Source organism: Garra rufa, chromosome 25, assembly GCF_049309525.1.
Source record: "Garra rufa chromosome 25, GarRuf1.0, whole genome shotgun sequence".
NCBI lineage: Eukaryota > Metazoa > Chordata > Actinopteri > Cypriniformes > Cyprinidae > Garra > Garra rufa.
The window spans coordinates 16,744,537-16,764,183 of NC_133385.1; the positions used below are offsets into that span (position 1 = coordinate 16,744,537).

Here is a 19,647-nt window from a genome sequence, read left to right on the forward strand (position 1 = left end):
TATTTGATTTTATTTATTTTTTTCTGTTTATGTTCTGTTTATATTTAATATAATAAGCTATTATGCATTATTGTTATTTTATTCCAGTTATTATAGTTTTTACAAGTTCATTTTACAGCATATTAATTAATATTTCATTTTATTTTCCAATTTATATTCCAGTGATTTCCAGTATTTTATTTTCCAGTTAATTCTAAAGTTGTTATTTCATTTTATTTTCACTGCTGTTTTATAAAGACAATTATTCGATTTTTATGGAAGCCCGTTTCCGCCACTGAATAAAAAAAAAAAAAAAATGTATTCTGAGTTTTTATGTCATAATCAGAATTGTGACAAACTTGCAGTTTTGAGAATTTTTCTTCCTGCAAATGCAAGTTTTTATCTCACAATTCTGACTTTTTTCTTGCACTGGCGAGTTTGTATCTCGCAGTTCTTTTTTTCTTGCAATTTTGACTATTTTTTTCACAATTGCTAGTTTATATCTTGCAATTCTGACTTTTTCCACACAATTTCGAGTTTATAGCTCACAAATCTGACTTTTTTCTCGCAAGTCTAACTTGTTTTCTCGCAATTGTGAGTTTGTATCTAGCAATTGTGACTTTTTTCCGCCACAAATCGGACTATTTTTCGCAATTCTGAATAGTTTTCTTGCAATTACGAATTTATGTCTCACAATTCTAACTTGTCTCGCAATTGTGTTTGTGTCTAGCAATTGTGACTTTTTTTTGCAATTCTGACTTTTTTTTTCCGCAAATGCAAGTTTGTGTCTAGCAAACTTGAGTTTATGTCTTTCAATTCTGACTTTTTTCTCGCAAATGCGAGTTTGTATCTCACAATTCTGACTTTTTTTTTCTTGCAATTTTGACTATTATCTCACAGTTGCTAGTTTATATCTTGCAATTCTGACTTTTTCCACACAATTTCGAGTTTATATCTCACAAATCTGACTTTTTTCTTGCAACTCTAACTTGTTTTCTCGCAATTGTGAGTTTGTGTCTAGCAATTCTGACTTTTTCAAACTATTTTCGAGTTTATATCTCGCAATTCTGACTTTTTTCTCACAATTGTGAGTTTGTCTCACAATACTGACTTTTTTCTCACAGTTCTGACTTTTTTCTCGCAAATGCAAGTTTGTGTCTAGCAATTGACTTTTTTACTCACAAATAAGATTTTTTCTCGCAACTCTGACTTGTTTTCTCGCAACTCTGACTTGTTTTCTCACAAATGCAAGTTTGTGTTCAATTACAGTGAGGGAAAAAATATTTGATCCCCTGTTGATTTTGTTCATTTGCCCACTGACAAAGAAATGATCAGTCTATAATCTTAATGGTAGGTTTATGTGAACAGTGAGAGACAGAATAACAACAACAACAAAAAAACAGAAAAACGCATTTCAAAAAAGTTATAGATTTATTTGCATTTTAATAAATTAAAATAAGTATTTGATCCCCTAACAATTAGCAAGATTTCTGGCTCCCAGGTGTTTTTTATACAGGTAACAAGCTGAGATTAGGAGCACTCTCTTAAAAAGAGTTCTCCTAATCTCAGTTTGTTACCTGTATAAAAGACACCTGTCCACAGAGGCAATCAATCAGATTCCAAATTCTCCACCATGACCAATACCAAAGTGCTGTCCAAGAATGTCAGGGACAAGATTGTAGACCTACACAAGGCTTGAATAGGCTACAAGACCATCACCAAGCAGCTTGGTGAGAAGGTGACAATTATTCACAAATAAAAGAAACACAAAATAACTGTCAAGCTTCCTCGGTCTGGGGCTCCACGCAAGATCTCACTTCGTGAAGTTTCATTGATCATGAGAATGGTGAGGAATCAGCCCCGAACTACACGGGAGGATCTTGTCAATGATCTCAAGGCAGCTGGGAGCAAAGTCACCAAGAAGACAATTGGTAACACACTACACCATTAAGGACTGAAGTCCTGCAGTGCCTGCAAGGTCCCCCTGCTCAAGAAAGCACATGTACAGGCCCGTCTAAAGTTTGCCAATGAACATCTGAATGATTCAGAGGAAAACTGGGTGAAAGTGTTGTGGTCAGATGAGACCAAAGTCGAGCTCTATAGCATCAACTCAACTCGCCATGTTTGGAGGAGGAGGAATGCTGCCTATGACCCCAAGAACACCATCCCCACCGTCAAACATGGAGGTGGAAACATTATGCTTAGGGGGTGTTTTTCTGCTAAGGGGACAGGACAACTCCACCGCATTAAAGGGATGATGGGCGGGGCCATGTACCGTCAAATCTTGGGTGAGAACCTCCTTTCCTTATCCAGAGCATTGAAAGTGGGTCGTGGATGGGTATTCTAGCATGACAATGACCCAAAACACACGGCCAAGTCAAGAAAGGAGTGGCTCAAGAAGAACCTCATTAAGGTCTGTGGAGGGAGCCTCAAAACCTTAATGACTTGGAGAGGATCTGCAAAGAGGAGTGGGACAAAATCCCTCTTGAGATGTGCGCAAACCTAGTGACCAACTACAAGAACTACAACTACATCTGACCTCTGTGATTACAAGGGTTTTGTCACCAAGTCTTGTTTTACGAAGGGATCAAATACTTATTTCACTCATTAAAATGAAAATCAATTTATATATTTTTTTTAAATGTGGATTTTTTTTTGCTGTTATTCTGTCTCTCACCGTTCAAATAAACCTACCATTCAAATTATAGACTGATAATTTCTTTGCCAGTGGACAAACATACAAAATCAGCAGGGGATCAAATAATTTTTTCCCTCACTGTAATTTCATTTAATTTGCTTTAGTTTTTAATGTAGGCATTGTGTATACCGTTGAATTTATTCTGAAATTTGCTCTCTGTCTGCAGTGTTGAACATGCCGCGGAGCCCCATGTCTAGCGAGGAGGAAATGGCTCAGAGTTTCTCGGACTCGGCCAGTTCGGAATCAGACAGCTCTAGAGATGAGCCTCCTAGGATGGATCGACCTACCAGTGCCCGACTGGACAACAGCCTGCGAGACACAATGCTCATCTGTGTGGTCATCCCTGACCTGCAGCAGTCTGTGCGTTCACACACACACACACACACACACACACACACACACACACACACACATGTTGGGTTTACATGTTTTATGGGGACATTCCATAGGCGTAATGGTTTTTATACTGTACAAACCGTACTTTCTATGGCCCTACACCTACCCTACACCTAAACCTAGCCCTCACAGGAGATTGTGCACACTTTTACTTCCTCAAAAAAACTCATTGTGCATGATTTATAAGCCTGTTTCCTCATGGGGACCTAAGAAATGTCCCCACAAGGTCAAAATTTACTGGTATTACTATCCTTGTGGGGACATTTGGTCCCCATAACGTGATGAATACCAGGCACACACATACACACACACACACACACACACACACACACACACACACACAGAAAAACACTCATGTTTCACCTTAGGCTGCCGGGCCATGTGGATGTTTCCAAATTATATTATTACAGTAAATTGCTTCCCTCTTACAGTTTCAGCCTCCTCTGGAGATCTGTTTGGGTTTTAGTGGACTAAAAAAAAATTTAACATATGCAAGTGGGATAAGTAACAAGTAATTTTGACCTATTTTTCACACGTAAGGTAGAAAATTAGATTGTCATGGTTTGAATGAAGAAAGTTCATTCAACATATGTGAAGGTAATAGTTTTATTGGTTATTCCTCTGTAATAACACTCAAGCAAATCAGATAAATTAGAAATTTAATATGGAAAATCTAGTTTAAAATGAACTTTAAATCCTACAGACACTTTTTAAATCCATACGTATCATTTATGGTGTATTAGAGCCCAAATAATACAAAAAATGGTATAGAATTAAATTTTTTTGTAAATAAAATTCAAACCAAAATCACTAAGGGAAGGCATTTTTTACTGCTTTCTCTCAAAACAGGTTCTTTAAAAATATCTGTGTCTGTCATTGCTAAAACTGTTATTTTAGGAGGAAGCAGAGGATTGAATTGTGCTTGCACATAGCTGATGTGGTTATGATTAGTATATTGTGCAAGTTATTGCCAGTGTCACATCTATTGAGCGTTACAATTATCTTAGCTTTCCATATTCTGCATTTACATGTCAACAATACCATCTCAGCCATGGTAAGAGAATAAGGAGGAGGTAGGGTAGATTTGATTAGTTCTAGTTATTTGCAGATTGCATTAGTGGTATGCACATTCTCAGAGAGCATTTTATTGGACAAACATCTGTGCAGTACAAGTTGAATCATCAATATTTGTGAGTCTGGACCACAAAATATGGGTCAATTTGAGATTTCTGAACAAATAAGCTTTCCATTGATGTATGGTTTGTTAGGATAGGACAGTATTTAGCCAAGATACAACTATTTAAAATCTGAAAAAAAAAAATTGCCTTTAAAGTTGCCCAAATTAAGTTTTTAGCAATGCGTATTACTAATCAAAAATTAAGTTTGATATATTTACGGTAGGCAATTTATTAAATATCTTCATGGAACATGATCTTTACTTAATCCTAATGATTTTTGGCATAAAAGAAAAATGTATAATTTTGACCCATACAATGCATTGTTGACTATTGCTACCTACAAATATAACCATGCTACTTTTGTGGTCCATGGTAACATTTACAGTTTGTTTTACCTAAAGTGGAAAAGATTTTAAATGCCTTTATCTGCTGAAAGGGAATTTTGTCAATATTCAGGAGTTTGCAATACGAGCATATAAATCATTTCAAAGCCTCCATTGACTAAAAGACACAAAACCTAATTTTGTGTGCCTTAAAATGTACAGTTAAAGGAGAAGTTCATCCAAAAATGTAAAAAATTGCTGAAAATGTACTCACCCTCAGACCATTCAACATGTAGAAGAGATTGTTTCTTCATCAGAACACATTTAGAGAAATTTGGCATTACATCACTTGCTCACCAATGGATCCTCTGCAGTGAATGGGTGCCGTCAGAATGAGAGTCCAAACAGCTGATAAAAACATCACAATAATCCACAAGTAATCCACACCAGTCCAGTCCAGTCCAACAATTAACAAGTTCTGAAGTAAAAAGCTGCGTGCTTGTAGGAAACAAATCCATCATTAGTGCATTTAACTTTAAACCATTGCTTCTGGACAAAATACTATATTCTCTAGCGTTAAAGTCCTGTAACATCATAATAATTCTGACTTTTTTTCTCAGAATTGCATGATGTAAACTCACAATTGTGAGAAATTAAGTCAGAATTGCGTGATAAAAATGAGCAAAAAAGACGGATATGTTCTCAGAATTGCAAGTTTATATCACAATTCTAACTTTATAACTCGCAATTGCTTATTATAAAGTCAGAATTATGAGATATAAATGTGCAATTCTGTGAAAAAGTCAAAATAGTTTATATCTCACCATTTATAACACGCAATTGTGAGTTTATATCATGCGGTTCTGAGAAAAAAGTCAGATTTGCAAGTTTATATCTCACAGTTGTGACTTTAACTCACAGTTGTTTTTATATCACGCAATTCTGAGAAAAAAAATCAGTTAATGTCACACAAATCTGAGAAAATGTCAGATTTGTGAGTTCATGTCTCACCGTTCTGACTTTTTAACTCGCAGTTGTGTTTATATGACACAATTCTGAGAAAAAAAATTAGATTTGAGAAAAAAAGGCAGTTTATATCATGCAATTCTGAGAAAAATAGTCAGATTTGTGAGTTTATATCTCACAATTCTGACTTTATAACTTGCAGTTGTGAGTTTATATCACAAAATTCTGAGAAAAAAGTCAGATTTGTGAGTTTATATCTCACAATTCTGTTTTTTTAACTTAGAGTTTATACGACACAATTCAGACTTTAAAACTTGCAAGTAAGAGTTTGTCATGCAATTCTGAGGAAAAAAGTCAGATTTGCAAGTTTATATCACGCAAATCTGAGAAAAAGAGTCAGTTAATATCTCACAATTCCAACTTTTTATAACTCGCAGTTGTGAGTTTATATCACGCAATTCTGAGAAAAAGTCAGACTTGCGTGTTTATGTCTCACAATTCTGACTTTATAACAGAATTGTGAGTTTATATCATGCAATTCTGACTTTATAACTCACAACTGCAAGTTTATATCACGCAATTCTGAGAAAAAAGTCAGATTTGCAAGTTAACATCCCACAATTCTGACTTTATACCTTGCAACTACGAGTTTATATCATGCAGTTCTAAGGAAAAATGTCAGACATATTTCATTAGAATTGTTTTGGACTGTTTTCACTTATAAATGGTGCTTGATCTGTGCATATTTCTCCCCTGATTCAGACAAGACAACTATGTTTGAAGTTAAAAATGTCTTAATGATAAATTTGTTTATTACAAACATGCAAATTTTTGCTTCTCAAGATGTTAATTAATAGATTCGAATTGAGTGTTGTATTACTTGCAAATGTTTTTTTTTTTTCACCCATTCACTGCAGAGGATCCATTGGTGTGCAAGTGATGCAATGCTAAATTTCTCCAAATCTGTTCTGATGAAAAAAAAAACCCACTCAGCTACATTTTGTATGGTCCAAAGGTGAATACATTTTCACTTTTGTGTGAACTATTCTTTTAAGGTACGTTTTTTTACAGCTGTGAATTTTTGAGCACAAAATCCAGTCATTTCAATAGGAATCCATGTTATGAGAGTAAAAGATTTGAGTTCAAGCTAATCAACTGAAAACTACTTTGTTTGAAAGTGTGATCTGTTTCATACATCGCTACACTATTGACAATAGACAATCAATCTTTTCTGCCCGCTGACATTTCAATAATGTGACTGCACCTAAACACTTACTGTTTAATTTGTAAGTCAAAAAGAGGGTTGACAATCTTCACGAGAAACCCACAAAAAAATGCTAAAAATTTATGATATAACCCTTTTAATTTTATTTCAATTCTAAAATGTCATTCTGTCAGTCAACCAACAGCAAATAAAGTCATAAAACATGATTTGTGCTTTCTCCTGTTGTTTTCTCCCTTTTGAACGTTTTAGCACACAAATGTTTTTCCCCTAGTTAATCTGTACACCTGCTATGGCCTGATAGAGCGTTTCTCTGTCTCTCTCTTTTCCTCTCTCTCTCCTTGGCTTTGCCAGAAATCCATGAGGTTCAATCCTGATGCCACAGTATGGGTTGCTAAGCAGCAGATCCTGTGTACACTCACACAAAGTCTTAGAGATGTGCTCAACTACGGGCTCTTCCAGCCAGCGGTGGACGGGAGGGAGAGTGGTTTCCTGGAGGAAGAGCGACCCTTGAGAGACTACCCACTATCTACCAATAAAGGCGTTCCGTCCCTTGAGGTAATGCAGCGCTAGTTTGTTGCTTAAATGCTGGGGAGTCAACTTAAGCTCCATCCATGATGTAACTGTGACACAATGCTTGCAAGGATACCAGAAAGGGACCTGGGACGTCACTATCTGCAAAGTACTTCCACAAACATCCCCAGGAATTACGCTGCTAGACGCTGAACTAGAAGTTAATCTGTCTAGAACAGTAGTGCCATCAGCGGAGGGAAGATTTAGACAACTTTAAAGCTCAAATAGCACACATTTTTGTACAAAACAATCAATTTGAGTGCTTTAGCAAATATAGGGAGCTTTTTATCTGCTTTTAAAGTCTCCAGTATACTTGCACCATAGACTTCCACTGACAGTGCATTAGTATATAAACAAATTTGATCATTGTTTTATTGTTATTTGTTTTCTTTTTAGTTAAGGAACAAACCAAAAATGTATTTCTGTGGTAATCTTAAACAATTAGGGGTTGACGGATATGTGTTTTTGAGGGCCAATGCCAATACCGATTATTACAGATCAAGTAGACCGATAACCGATATTTTGAACCGATATATACAGTATGTATGGTGTAAAAATGAAAATTAATGTCAAAATTAAGAATAACAAGGGCTCTGACAAAAAAATTTCTTTAGATGCTTTTAAAATTATTTTATCGGCAAATCGGTTTTGATACCAATAACCATAAAAATGCTTCATATCAGCACTGATAATCGGCAAGATAACGATAATTAATATACTGTATGTAATCAGGATGATTTTATTGTGAGTAGAAATGACATGCATAGTTATTATGTCAAGCAGGATCCACTTTTACACTTTGTGTTTTCATTTAATTATTTTTTTGTTATTAATTTTTTTATTGAATTAAAGGATCATCAGAATTGATAATCAACATGAACAATCATTAATTATTAGCAAATAATTGTATTATAACTTAGAAATAAAATAATTATTAAGTTTTACACTTAAAAAATAAAATCAGAATTTTATGTTATTATTGTTATTACAATTAACAATAATTCATAATTATTAAAATAATGTAATTATAAAAATGTCCATTCATATTTGTTATTTATGTCAAGGATAATCACAATGACAAAATGGCGTGAACAGTGATAATAACTGTTATAATTTGCTACCAACTGAGCATTTGATTTTATTTTATTTTATTTGATTTGATTTTAAAATCACATTTCCAAGTCCAAATAGTATTTTTTATGGTAATCAACATGAACAATAGTCAATACAAGTAATCAAAATAAATGAATTGTGAGTATAAATATCCATTCATATTTATTATTATTTATGCCAGTATAATCACAATGACAAACTGGCGTGAACAGTGATAACTGTTTTAATTTGCTACCAATTGAGCAATATTTAATTTTATTTTATTTTATTTTATTTTATTTTATTTTATTTTATTTTATTTTATTTTATTTTATTTTATTTTATTTTATTTTATTTATTTTATTTTATTTTATTTTATTTTATTTTATTTTATTTTAAAATCCAATTTAAAAAGTCCAAATAGTATTTTTTTAGAATTTGCTACCAATTGAACAATTTATTTTATTTTATTTTATTTTAAAATGAAATTTTAAAAGTCCACATAGTATTTTTATGGTAATCAACATGAACAATAATCAATATAAGTAATCAAAATAAACGAATTGTGAGTATAAATATCCATTCATATTTATTATTATTTATGCCAATATAATCACAGTGACAAAATGGCGTGAACAGTGATAATAACTGTTAGCCTGACAAGCCAGACCCACATAAATGTAGGGTCTGGGCACTCTCCATAGACAGAGCTCAACCAGAGGGGTGGGATAAACGGTTGTCTTTCAAACTCCCTCTCCACGCAATAGGATAGCGCTACAACCAATCAGAGCAACGAAGAAGGTGACGTACTACGTAGTCAGAGCGACGGAAAAGCGAGTTCCTTGCATGTGTGTTGTGGAAAAGCTTAACTTCAAGTCTTTCAGAGTGGCGGCCAAAGTCAATTCGAAAGAAAGTTGTTCGCTAGCGGCAGCCATCGCTCTATCTCTCACGCGTAATTCACAGAACCAGAGAATGTCTGACGCCTGTTTCACACATACTCCGTCTACAGTGCGTCTGCAGTCCGTGTGCGTTATGTATGCGGTGCAAAAGCAGCACGGACTCGTTTTGCTTTCACACAGCGTCCGTAACTGATCCGCGGCTCTTTACCACAAACACAACATTTATCCGTTATTTTGATTTAAAATCCAAACATGCTTTTTCAGCATTGTGATCCTCTTTAATCACAGTACACTAATACAATAATACTAGACATTTTCACGTTTAAACTCAATAAATATGAACAACGTATTATTCATCCATTCATCCTCAATAGAGCCATCGCTCTATTTCTCACGCATAATTCACAGAACCAGAGAATGTCTGACGGAACTTATGGTCGCACGTCAGTCGTCATCATGTTAAACCCGCCCACCGACTCGTGATTGGCCCGGTCGATTTTGGATTTTTAGAAATCTCAAGTGAACGGAGAGTAACTAGACTGCCCTTGGAAGCAAATGTAATTTGCTGCCGCTAGGGGCGCGTCTAGATTCTAGGCTAAATAACTGTTATAATTTGCTACCAATTGAGCAATATTTTATTTTATTTTAAAATCCAATTTAAAAAGTCCAAATAGTATTTTTTTTTTAGAATTTGCTACCAATTGAGCAATTTATTTTATTTTATTTTATTTTATTTTATTTTATTTTATTTTATTTTATTTTATTTTATTTTATTTTATTTTATTTTATTTTATTTTAAAATCAAATTTTAAAAGTCCAAATAGTATTTTTATGGTAATCAACATGAACAATAATCAATATAAGTAATCAAAATAAATTAATTGTGAGTATAAATATCCTTTCATGTTTATTATTATTTATGCCAATATAATCACAGTGACAAAATGGCGTGAACAGTGATAATAACTGTTATAATTTTCTACCAATTGAGCAATATTTTATTTTATTTTATTTTATTTTATTTTAAAATCCAATTTAAAAAGTCCAAATAGTATTTTTTTTTAGAATTTGCTACCAATTGAGCAATTTATTTTATTTTATTTTATTTTATTTTATTTTATTTTATTTTAAAATCCAATTTAAAAAGTCCAAATAGTATTTTTTTTTTTTAGAATTTGCTATCAATTGAGCATTTTATTTTATTTTATTTTATTTTATTTTATTTTATTTTATTTATTTTATTTTAAAATCAAATTTTAAAAGTCCAAATAGTATTTTTATGGTAATCAACATGAACAATAATCAATATAAGTAATCAAAATAAATTAATTGTGAGTATAAATATCCTTTCATGTTTATTATTATTTATGTCAAAGATAATCACAATGACAAAATGGTGTGGACAGTGATAACTGCTAGAAATTGCTACCAATGGAGCAATATTTATTTTATTTTATTTTATTTTATTTTATTTATTTTTTTAAATCCAAATTTTTTTTTTTTTTTTTTTTTTGGTAATCAACATGAACAATAAATAATATAAGTAATCAAAATAATTTAATTGATTTTAATTCCTTTTTATGTACAGCACTTTGAATTACCTTTGTATATGAAATGTGCTATATAAATAAACTTGCCTTGCCTTGCCTTGCCTTGTATAAATATCTTTCATATTTATTATTATTTATTTATGTAATAGGAAAATCACAATGACAAAATGGTGTAGACGGTGATGATAAGAAATATCTATTTTATTTTTATTTATTTATTTTTTTTCCAATTTGAAAAGTCCAAATAGTATTTTTATGGTAATCAACGTGAACAATAATCAATATATGTAAACAAAATCAATGAACTGTGAGTATAAATTTCCATTTATATTTATTATGATTTATGACAAGGATGATCCCAATGACAAAATAGTTTTGACAGTGATGATAACTGCTATAAATTGATACGAATGCAGTGATACGAGGGCTGGCGTCCTTCTTTAAGATGTGCTTTCTGTACAGGAGCATTCTCAGCTCTCTCTGTGAAAAGGCTGATGTCAGGCTGGTGTAACAGGAACCTTTTGTAGTTCTCCTGTATGTTCATTCAAGCCCCAGGGCCTGATATAATCATATCACTATCAAGGCAGCGACCAGCCAAAAAGAGCTGCAAATGGAGTGTAATGAAACATATTTCTATTTTATCATTTGTTTGAGCTAAAGATTATATAAATTATTAAAGACATTATTTGTATGCCCTCTCACTTACAAAAACGTGTCAGTAACATAATACTTTAGTACTCAGGGTTCTAAATAATTGTCTTATTAATGTACCATGATACCATGAATGCTGTATTATTTCAAGTTTGTCAAAATGTTAAATTAAATGTTAAACGATGATATGAATTACTAAATGAGCATATAAACAGACTATATTGTTCTCTCTATTGATTAAATTTTGCAGTTCCGGTACAAGAGCAGAGTGTACCAGCAGCCAAATGTCAATGAAAAGCAAATTGAAAAACTCCACACACAGGTAAGACTTTTTTTTTTTTTAAATAAAAATGTTTCATTGACATATGTAGATTAGCATACTATGCATTTTTGTCAAAAATGTGAGTCTTTTACATACATTTCAAATGGAAGCCATTTGCTTAATTGCAAGCAGGAGAGAGGACATCTTGGGATACGTTAAAACAGAAAAGAAATGTTTAAGAATCTTGTTTTTTATATTTACTCGGTAGGATTGAATATCTAACATACAGAATTCATTTTAGAGTCTGCTGCTAAATAATGCAGCAGACCGGAGCATTTGCATACATTTGGACTTTGCAGGATTTTCAGGTCGAGATGGTCATTGATGTTGACGTTTTAGTGTTTCGGCCCATTTTTCCTCTGTGGTCATGAGGGTTTTTGCAATCACCGGTGGAGGTTATTCGACGCTCCTCCCCCAAAAGCAGCCCCGAAGCTCCGTACCAAGTTTAAATTGCCGACTTCTTCCAGCACTGTATGTCCTATGCTGTGCTCGATCTCTTCCTCTTTATTGCTCAGCCTATTTATCTCCCGTCCCCACTCTGCTTCCCTCAGCATTTAAAACTCTCCCTCTCATTGCTCTGAGCTTTCAAGCTCCCTTAATAAGTTATTATATTACAGCTCCGTAAGCCGGCAGGGTTTGTAAAGGATGACGTAGGAACAGCTTTGTGTACGTCCTTGTTTCGAACAGATATTCACCTCAGATTGTACTGAATGTAAGGCAGTTTCTTAGAGGGGTTTGCTTTTGAAATCTGCATTATAAAAAAACAAAAAGGTGTAGTTGTTACCTTACACAGTTATTTTGACCTGATCTGATCCTTTGTTTTAAAAATAATTTTTTTGGCATAACCCAAGGAGAACTGTAATAACTGATAAAAGCTAGCAGTTTGAACTCAATTGAACTCAATGGCAGTTGCTTGGCTGGCGCTTAAATGAAATCTTCGCATATGGGCTCTTCGCATTCAAGTTATTTCAGAAGGATTGCATTTAAAAGTTTAACGCATGTGAACGCCACCTCAGTGTCTTAAAGGGATAGTTCACCCAAAAATGAATATTACCCCATTTATTCACTCTCAAGCCGTCCTAGGTGTATATGACTTTCTTTTTTCAGACAAATACAGTCAAAGTTATATTTAAAGAATGTCCTGGCTCTTTAAGCATTATAATGGAAGTGAATAGGGTTTAAAATTTTGAAGCCCAAAAAATGCGTCCACACATCATTAAAAGTGCTCCACATAGCTCTGGGGGGTTTGTGTAAGTAAAAATATCCGTATTTAGGCAAGGCAAGGCAAGGCAAGTTTATTTATATAGCACATTTCATACACAATGGTAATTCAAAGTGCTGTACATAAAAATTAATTAAAATATAATTTAATAATTTATAATTTAAAACTTATATTTAAACTGTAATCTCTATCTTCTGCTTACTGTTGTCGATATTAAATTTTTCTTTAGAAATCATGTATTTCATTGTATTGTAGCAGTTTATATTTAACATACAGTCAAACAAAAAATGATTTAGACACCATATAATTTTTTATATTTTTTTTAGCAAAACAATGTAGACTGTGACATATTATACCCAAAAATTCTTCATACAGTGGACTACCAGTAAAATTGATACAAATTTGGGATCAAAAATTTTTCAAACACTTTGACCTGACCATGTTTTGCTTAAATCAGTGTTGTTTTCGTCAATGATGACGATGACGAAATCATTTCGTTGACGCCACTTTTTTCATGACGATAACGAGACGATGACGAGGTTAAAAATGGCTTGTTGATGACTAAAACATGACGAGACGTGTGTGAGTTTTCGTTGACGAGACGAGAATAGACGAAAATGTTAGTGGGTGGTCTGTCAGATGTTTAAAATGCATGACATTTTTGCTTATTGTGCATGGTAATTACAACCTAAAAAGTATCTGCCGCTATGGCAAGCCGTATTAGCATTAAATACTCTTTGCCATACTAGTATGGCAAGCCGTTTTAGCATTCTATCCATGTTTGGTTACGCTCAACACGTCACATTGTTGTCACTCAGACAGACAGACGATTAACCATGATGGGTGGTCGCAAACGGCGAGAGGACCTATGGGTGTATTTCAAATATGTCTTTTATGTCTAAAACCATTCCTTCATTATTGTAATTATTGGTGAAAATAGTCAATCCGGAAGCTCACATTGTGTTGAACTATAGATCTGCTAGTTTCACAACTTATAAGTGACACTACTCAACAGCAAAATACTTACTGACCTACAATAATTTGTTAAAAGACTACTTTTTCCCCTTTTTTTGACTAAAACTAGACTAAAACCTTTTTGACTTTTCGTCGACTAAAATTGGACTAAAACTATCACATATAGAAGTGACTAAAATTGGACTAAAACTAATAAGCATTTTAGTCCAAAAGACTAAGACTAAGACTAAATCTAAGATGGTTGTCAAAATCAACACTGGCTTAAGTGTATCTTTAATTGCTAATACAACTTTTTTACACCACAGACTGAACTAAATTAAGCATTGCTTGGTAATTGGTCATCAAAGTATTGATAGTTGTGTAATATTTTATTACCATTTTCAAAACTATAGTGAATAAACTGTGATAATGTGAGAAAGTGAAGGTATCTGAATAAAGTTTTGACGGTATTTACTGATTTAATCTCATGGCAATATCCTGTTTTGCATTGCATGTATTATTAATATATATATTTTTTTGTCAGTTAATTATGGAAGCCTGTTTCTGCCACCGAATAAAAAAACAAAAAGGTTATTGTGACTTTTTAATCTCACAATTCTTAGTTTTTTTTCCCTCAGAATTGTGTGAAACAAACTCGCAATTCTGACTTTTTTCTCAGAGTTGATATAAACTCGCAATTGCGAGTTATAAAGTTAAAATTGCAATATATAAACTTTTTTCTCAGAATTGCGTGATATAAACTTATCAACAATTCTGACTTTTACTTGCAAAGTGGAGTTTGTATCTTGTAATTCTGACTTTTTTCTCACAATTATGAGTTTATATCTCGTATTTCTGACTTTTTTCAAGCAATTCTGATATTTTCAGAATTGTGAGATATAAACATGCAGTTGTGAGTTATTAAATTAAATTTTGAGGAGCAAAAAAGACTGATATATTCTCAGAATTGCAAGTCTATAATTTTAAAATTTTTGGTTTCAAATTTTGTGTAAGAAAAATATCCATATTGAAAACTTTATAAACTGTAATCTTTATCTTTCACTAATCGGATGACGTAGGAAGTAGATGTAGCGTAAGCTCCGATGAGAATATGCTAGTCTCGCAAGAACCAAGTTTTGTTTACAGCAAAGGAAAAAAAGTCTCCTTTTGGCTTATATCAAAATTTTTCTTTACAAATCTTCATTTTGTACTTCTAATTTGTGACCAGTATTTTGCTTTGCTTTCTCCTTTGCGCTTCCGTGTTCGTCACATTTTGTGCTTTTATGGATGGATGCAGTTTTTTGGGCTTCAAAATCTCAACACCTATTCACATTATAAAGCTTGGAAGAGTCAGGAATTTTTTTAATATAGCTCCAGTTGTATTTGTCTGAAAGAAGAAAGACATATACATCTACAATGGATTGAGGGTCAATAAATCATGGAATAACTTTCGTAGCAAACTCAGGTTTTTCTTTGAGTCCAGATTTCTTCAGGCAAGTTAATGAGAAAACATGGAGTACAATGGATGAAGAGTATGTAGGTAGTCGTCGGTTTGTTGAAATGTATGAAATGTACAAAATGCGATATTACTGTACAATTACGATAGAATTTATAATGATTCAGTTATACAGCGTCTTCATAAATTGAATAAAAACTAAATAAAAACACAACTGCTGCTTATTCTATAAGCTATGTTTACACTAGTTTGTTTTAGTTTTAAAACGCGTAACTTTTGTTATGGTTACGCCTGTCATTTACAGTACTGTGACATTTTTGACCCTTGAAAACGGAGATTTCGAAAACACTGCAGACCCCATTTTATTTTGAAATATTCAGGGTCGCGTTTCAGTGTGAACAGACTAAAACGGACACTTTTAAAAATGATGGTGTTGCTGCCCACATTTGTTCTGCATTTCCTTAATGACCATGTAAACAGTAACATCATTCTCATTATAAATGGTCATGTGACATTCGCTTTCGGTTGTGTAGAGTAGACCGTTTCTGAAACGCAGTGGAAATGCCATTGTAGACTAGGATCATTTTCATTTTAAAACGCTGTTTTAAAACCACAATGTACTAGTGTAAACAGAGCCTTATTTAGCATTTTGTTGAAACAGAGTTTATATTTTTTAGGCTGGTCAGGCTGGGAAAGTGGCCAAAACCCCTCTAAAACCAGCCCGCTGACCAGCTAAGACCAGCTAAAACCAGCCAGGTTGACCAGCTAAAACCAGCCAACCAGCCTAGGCTGGTTTTAGCTGTTTTTTTCAGCAGGGAGAAGGTCTCCATTTTGTTTCTACCAAAGATTTGAACCCACCTAATGTCATAATTACGACTTCCTAACTCATCAATACACCCTGGTGAAAAAAACAGCTAAAACCAGCCTAGGCTGGTTGGCTGGTTTTAGCTGGTCAACCAGCCTGGTTTTAGCTGGTCATAGCTGGGAGGCAGGCTGGTTTTAGAGGGGTTTTGGCCATTTTTCCAGCCTGGTCAGGCTGGTCTTAGCTGGTCAGGCTGGGAAACCACCAGCTAAAACCAGCCTGACCAGCCTGGCCAGGCTGGGAGACCAGCTAAAACCAGCCATTTCCAGCTTAAACCAGCTAAGACCAGCCAACCAGCCTAGGCTGGTTTTAGCTGTTTTTTTCAGCAGGGCAAACTTCCCAGGAGGACTTGAACGCACCATTAGTCCCAGATATCTCTAAAACTGCAGAAAAATTACATCATGACAACATTAACTGGCAAATGACACCACAAGAATACAAAAAGCCATTTATTAGCAACTGTCCTGAGTTATGACGTCCGTTTCTAAGTGTTTTTATGAAATACTTGCAACTATATGTTGCAAAAATTGTATTTAATTAGAATGTATGGCTACTTTTGAATGCAGAATTAATTTTTCACCTTAAAAAAAGTCTAATTACGACATTTCCCGGCAGAGCCTAAAGATGCTAACTATGCTAACCACCCAAACCTTAATCCTTAACATTTTCAGGTTGAATTATTCATGTTTATTATAACATTTCTGAATGAATTCACCAGTTTTACATGATTTGTGCAAGCTAACACTCACAAAATGCTTTTTACAGTGTAAGAGGGTGAATGTTGACATTCCGCTAGGTGACATCTCCTCATTGTAGTTAGCCTAATGGGTTTAAAGTTGTTAGCTAGTGTTGAGGTGTGAATTATTGAAAGCTAGCGTTGGTAGGACGGGATCCAGAAGTTAAATAATGCAAACTCTAGTGTTTTGTAAGAGTATGGCACTTATTCTATTGTGTTGGAGGTCTTCGTGTGTGTGCACTTGGTTGTGCGTAAGAGTTGACGTGCGTTGATCTGTGTTCGTAGCATGCCGTAGCTTGCCAAGTGGTCTCTAACTCTTTGCCTTGCCAAATCAGATGTGCTCCTTCTCTCTCTCTCTGCCTCTCTATCTCTAATGTCTCTGTACTGGGAGCTGCTCTCCTATCTATTTTTATCCAGCCTTGTATCGTGGCATGTGTGTGTCCCAGAGATCTCTACATGAGAGAGGAAGTGAGCAGAGACCCTTCATGCTCTCGTCAACCATTCATTTCCATCACTCGCTCTTGTTCCTTTACTTCCTACTCCATCATTAGCTGTCAGTGTTTCTCGTTTAACCTCACCTGCACTCTTGTTCTCTCTCAAACCACCTTTAAGGTCAACTTGAGGAAGTTTATGGAATATATCCAGCATCATCAGGTGGACAAAGTCTCTAAGATGTTGGAAAGAGGGTTGGACCCCAACTATCATGACCCTGAAACTGGTGGTACGGGATGCCATATCAGATAACCTCCAAAACTGCGCATAAAAGGCTATTCAGGCTTTGTTCCCAAGCTACGGTTCCAGATTGATTATTTTACTTCACCATTATATTGTTTCCTTTTTAAACGATTTTGTGTAGTCGGACCATTACATTGTATTTCAGCAGTTCATATTTAACATACAGTCAAACCAAAAATTATTCAGACACCAGATCAAATTTTAGATTTTTTTTTACTAGTGGATAGTTGTGTAATATTTTATTACCATTTTATAAACTGTGATAATGCGAGAAATGTTGGTTTGACTGCATTTACTCACTGATTTAATCTCATGGAAATATCCAGCATTGCATGTATTATTAATAATTCTTTTTTTTTGTCAGTTAATGATGAAAGCCCATTTCCGCCACCGAATAAAAAATAAAAAAGGTTATTGTGACTTAGTTTTTTTCTCAGAATTGTGAGATATAAGCTCGCAATTCTCAGTTATAAAGTCAAAATTGTGACATATTAACTTTTTTGTCCGGATTGCGTGATATAAACTTCTCTGACTTCTTTTCTCATAAATCTGAGTTTGTATCTCGTAATTCAGATTTTTTTTCTCACAATTGTGAGTTTATATCTCGCAATTCTGACTTTTTTCACACAATTCTGACTTTCAGAATTGTGAGATATATAAACTTGCAATTGCGAGTAATAAAATACTATTTAGAGGGGGAAAAAGACTGATATGTTCTCAGAATTGCAAGTTTATATCTCGCAATTCTGACTTTATAACTCGAAATTGTGAGTTTAAGTCACGCAAATCTGAGTAAAAAGTCACAATTGCGAGATATAAATGCAAAAAAGGTCAGAATTCTGAGTTTATATCTTGGAACTAGTTTTTTCTCAGAATTGCGAGGTAATTTCTGAGAATTGAAAGTTTGTGTCTTGCAATTCTGAGAAAAAAGTCATATTTGCGAGTTTATATCTCACTATTCTGACTTTATAACTCGCAATTGCAAGTTTATTTCCCAGATTTGCAAGTTTATATCTCACTATTCTGATTTTATAACTCGCAATTGCGAGTTAATATCTCACAATACTAACTTTCAGTCAGAATTGCAAGACACAAACCTTCAATTCTCAGAAACTCTCACAATACTGACTTTTTTTGCATTTATATCTCGCAATTGTGACATTTTACTCAGATTTGCGTGATATAACCTCACAATTTCGAGTCAGAATTGCGAGATATAGACTCTTAATTCTGATAAATTAAGTCAGAATTGTGAGATAAAGACTCTTAATTCTGATAAATTAAGTCAGAATTAAGATATAAACTCGCAAATCTGAGAAATAAACTTGCAGTTCTGATATGTCACTATTCTGACTTTATAATTCGCAATTGCAAGTTAATATCTCACAATTCTGACTTTTTCTTGCAAATGCAAGTTTGTATCTTGCGATTCTGACTATAACACACAATTGCAAGTTCATATCAAGCAATTCTTAAATAAAGTCAGATTTGCAAGTTTATATCTCACAATTCTGATTTAATTTCTTACAATTCTGACTTTCTTTCTCAGAATTGCAAGTTTCTGTCTTGCAATTTTAACTTTATAACTCGCAATTGTTAGTTTATATTACGCAATTCTGGCTTTTTCTCACAAATGTGAATTTATATCACACAATTCTGAGAAAAAAGTTAGATTTGCGAGTTTATATCTCACAATTCTGACTTTATTTCTCAGAATTGCAAGTTTATTTCTCAGATTAGCAGTTTATATCTCACAATTTTTACTTTATTTCCTAGAATTAAGAGTCTAAATCACAATTCTGACTTTATTTCTCAGAATTGTGAGATATAAAC

General features: G+C 33.7%; 1 protein-coding gene across 1 annotated transcript in view; it reads left to right on the forward strand.

Annotated features, from left to right (window-relative positions):
- Window positions 1-2,998: 2,998 nt before the first annotated feature.
- shank2b (SH3 and multiple ankyrin repeat domains 2b) overlaps window positions 2,999-19,647 on the forward strand; it is a 112,062-nt gene continuing 95,413 nt past the window's right edge. Inside the window, exons 1-4 of the mRNA XM_073831605.1 lie at window positions 2,999-3,037; window positions 7,117-7,320; window positions 11,778-11,849; window positions 17,692-17,800. Coding sequence (XP_073687706.1) covers window positions 2,999-3,037; window positions 7,117-7,320; window positions 11,778-11,849; window positions 17,692-17,800 — 424 coding nt within the window. The remainder of the gene's footprint in view (window positions 3,038-7,116; window positions 7,321-11,777; window positions 11,850-17,691; window positions 17,801-19,647) is intronic.